At 51.9% G+C, this 3,891-nt stretch overlaps 1 protein-coding gene across 4 annotated transcripts in view; it reads right to left on the bottom strand.

The window, feature by feature from the left end:
• tp53bp2b (tumor protein p53 binding protein, 2b) overlaps positions 1–1,644 on the bottom strand; it is a 58,460-nt gene extending 56,816 nt beyond the window's left edge. For 2 of the 4 annotated variants that reach the window (XM_042104987.1, XM_042104988.1), the window contains exon 1: positions 944–1,638. In XM_042104987.1, the coding sequence (XP_041960921.1) occupies positions 944–970 (27 nt within the window). In that variant the 5' untranslated portion in view covers positions 971–1,638. Of the gene's footprint in view, positions 1–943 lie in introns of all 4 variants that reach the window. The other 2 variants (XM_042104985.1, XM_042104984.1) reach the window with 2 other exon arrangements.
• Between the last annotated feature and the right edge of the window lie 2,247 nt (positions 1,645–3,891).

Genomic DNA, 3,891 nt, shown 5'->3' with positions numbered 1-3,891 from the left:
TTATCCAATCATTGCCTGACTGTGTCGTTAGTTTCAGGACAATTGCATCGGGTGAGGTGAACTGTGCGACGTTCTGCTGTGCTCATCAAAACGCTGTCAAAGAGAGAGAGAGAGAGAGAGAGAGAGAGAGAGAGCACAAATTGACTTTACGAGGCACGCGGATGAAGACCGTAAATCTAGCGAATCGGTCGCCCTTTACCATACATTTATGAAAAACCTCCTCACACATAATCGTAAAGGGCAACCTGCGCCGCCTCCCCTGTCTGGCGCGGTGGCATATAGCCTATGATTTAATGGTTTAATCGGATTGCCATTTGTTGCACCATCTAATTCCCAACCCAGAGTCCGGTTCAAAAACCCTTTATCCTCCATGAGCTCCCAGAGCTGCATGCTGGAGGAGGTTGGGGATGGGGGAATGACTCCCACCCAGCACCGGACAGTATCTGTCCTTGTCAGGTTTGAGCGATGTGACAGAGAGATGTGATTAGGAGTTTGATTTGATTACAAAAGACCCGTGTCTGTGACACGGAGTCAAAGGCAATCTATCTGGCTGCATGTAATTCAATTGGAAGGACATCGAGGTATCTTCATTGGAGATAGGCTATGCGCTAACCTAATAGTCTACAGGACCGTGCTTTTCTCTCTCTCTCTCTCTCTCTCTGCGCGCGCGCGTGTGTGTGTGTGTGTGTGGCATCTCGTCAACCCTTTACATTCTCATGCAGCCCAGTGCGGTGTCGTGAGTGCTGCCGTCCTCGACGAGACCGTACCGCACCACCAAAACCCACACGCAAGCATCACCATCGTCAATGAACATACACATGAAATCCCCTCAACCTCACGAACGTACACATCACCTGCTCAGACAACGATTTCACACTGTAGTGTCGGTGTTTAGAGACAGGAGAGGGTTAGAAGGAGACTAGAGTGTGTTGCGGCTACTCACCGGCATCATATTGGCTCCGTATCTCATGTAGGAAGGATTAAGCCAATTTCTTATAAGGTTCTAGTTTCCGTTATTGACAGCGGATGTTCTCCGTAATCCTTTTAAATCCAACAGTCCAAAACCGCGGTCGTTATCGACTTTTCTTCTTCAGTCGAAGCTGATTGTCTGCATAGCAACCTAGCCTCCTAACGTTTGTAGACACAGGGACTGTCTCCAGCGTTGTGGCTTAACTTCCAGGACTCGGGTAATTGTTCTTCGTTAACAAAAACCTGTTGCGGTTTCCACTCGAAATAACTTTCTCGTTTGCGCTGCTAGCATCCGTTAAGCGCGAGTCGGGACTCCTTTTCCTACCTGTGCGTGCACGACATGGCTATATGTCCAGGACTGGCGAGGAGAAGTAGCTACAATTGATCCTCTGTTATCGTAGCCAACGGCGACAGACTGCAAGCGACAACAGGAGCATGTTCCACCTCGGCTGTGGCGAGGATGGCCGAGCCAGGAACTAAGCGGATTTTCGCCGCTTGGCAAGGCGGAATGTGTGTCTGTGTATGTGTGCGCGCGCGTGTATGTGTGTGCGCTCAGGTTCCTGTGTTTTGTGAGTGTGTGTGTGTGTGTTACTACGAGGATTCTCGGACGGATCAACAAACCGCAGCCCTACCCCGGGTGACGTCGCGCGGGGGTATGCTTCTTAATCCCTGCGCTGAAACCCTAAACTCCTCCCACCGGCTCGCAGTGCGGGGATTGTCGCCGGTACTACCCCGACAGTGGGGTCCTTCAACCGTAACCTCAACACTACGCTATGCCAACTGGCTGGTAGCTACGACTAAACAGGGAGCATAAGATCAGATGATCGAGTCAGCAGCCCGCCGCTCAGTGGTTTTCGGACACAATTCGGTTTATTCATGAATTGGTGTTAAGCATAATCACTAGCAGGCATGAGTCACTCGAAAGTATTAGGCTGAAAGCTCGCTCGCTGTGTCGCTGAAAGGCTGCAATCCGTCATGCTTTATGAAATAATTGGATAGCTCACATGAAACTGCACAGTTAAGATACTGTGCGTTGCAGGTGGATAAAGGTTGTTCTTTTTGTGAAGGAATGTGTATTTGTAATTGCGGGGTGATTGTAAATCACAATCTCTGAACTGCTTTATTCTTATTTTGTCTTAGTAATTTTGCAAGTCGTTATTACATCTTTATTGCAAGAGCCAAAACACACTTGTTACAGTCGATTGTTAAATATAGTCGCAGTGCTTAAAATTCCGGAATTCAGGTATGGGCCTGGGGCACTAACCATTTGAGAATAGATGATGCCAATGCCATTCACACAGAACCACTGTCTAGAGAGCGGAACCGATCGGTTCTTGAGTGGAATCAGATCTTCTGTCTCTGGGACAGATAACAGGCCCGTTCTCGCTGGGATATGGCTTTCGCAGATGGGCCAGTTCCGGATGGGATATGATCCGATTCGTACCGGTTCTGGATGGGGTCTAGATATCATCCGATTCGGTCTGGACTCATATGGGGCAGAGCCAGATCTAGACTAAGCTGCCTACCATCTAAAAAGTTGCTGATAAAGGGTTTGGTCAGAACTGTCGTGCCAAGTCTGGGGGTGTGTGTGTGTGTGTGTGTGTGTGTGTGTCACACGACCTCCGTAGTGCTGCAGAAGACAAACGCAGACGCAGAAAGGAAATGGCCTCCACCAAAAAGGCTCCACCCAAACCCACACGCACTACTGCCCACCCATGCCCACACGCGCTACTGCCCACCCATGCCCACACGCGCTACTGCCCACCCATGCCCACACGCGCTACTGCCCACCCATGCCCACACGCGCTACTGCCCACCCAGCCCACACGCGCTACTGCACACCCATGCCCACACGCGCTACTGCCCACCCATGCCCACAAGCGTGCTACTGCCCACCCATGCCCACACGCGCTACTGCCCACCCATGCCCACACGCGCTACTGCCCACCCATGCCCACACATGCCCACACGCGCTACTGCCCACCCATGCCCACACGCGCTACTGCCCACCCAAACCCACAAGCGCTACTGCCCACCCATGCCCACACGCGCTACTGCCCACCCATGCCCACAAGCGCTACTGCCCACCCATGCCCACACGCGCTACTGCCCACCCATGCCCACAAGCGCTACTGCCCATCCAAACCCACGGGCACTACTGCCCACCCATGCCCACACGCGCTACTGCCCACCCATGCCCACACGCGCTACTGCCCACCCAAACACACACGCGCTACTGCCCACCCATGCCCACAAGCGCTACTGCCCACCCATGCCCACACGCGCTACTGCCCACCCATGCCCACACGCGCTACTGCCCACCCAAACCCACACGCGCTACTGCCCACCCATGCCCACACGCGCTACTGCACACCCATGCCCACATTGCCCCAAAATATGCGAGTCCAGGATTGGCCTCTTCGCCCACCTGAAGACCCATAAGGACCAAGAAGGAGGACCGACATACTCGACCACGAGTGTCCACCGATGATGATGACGATGATGGTGTGTGTGTGTGTGTGTGTGAGAGAGAGAGAGAGAGAGAGAGAGAGATAAAGACTGTAATTCAGCTATTCCAGCCATCACACACACACACATAGAGAGGTCTGTGCCAAGCAGCTCAGATACAGAGCAGAACATATCTGGGTTGAGATGCATTTCAACACTTGATGGGTGTGTGTGGACATGATGGGTATGTGTGTGTGTGCGTGTGTGTATGTGTGTGTGTGTGTGTGTATGTTGATGCGTGTGTGTGGAGATGATGGATGTGTGTGTGTGTGTGTTTGAGCAGATATATACATGTGTGTGCGTGTGTGTGTGTATTTGAGGAGATGTATATATATGTGTGTGTGTGTGTGTGCCTGTGTGTGTGTGTGTCTTAGATTCTTAACTTTGGAAAGTGCCTGGTATAATCTATGGTAT

Source organism: Alosa sapidissima, chromosome 9 (assembly GCF_018492685.1).
Source record: "Alosa sapidissima isolate fAloSap1 chromosome 9, fAloSap1.pri, whole genome shotgun sequence".
Taxonomy (NCBI): Eukaryota; Metazoa; Chordata; class Actinopteri; order Clupeiformes; family Clupeidae; genus Alosa; species Alosa sapidissima.
Note: the sequence above shows the minus strand (reverse complement) of the source record. Positions and strands in the feature narration are given on the sequence as shown.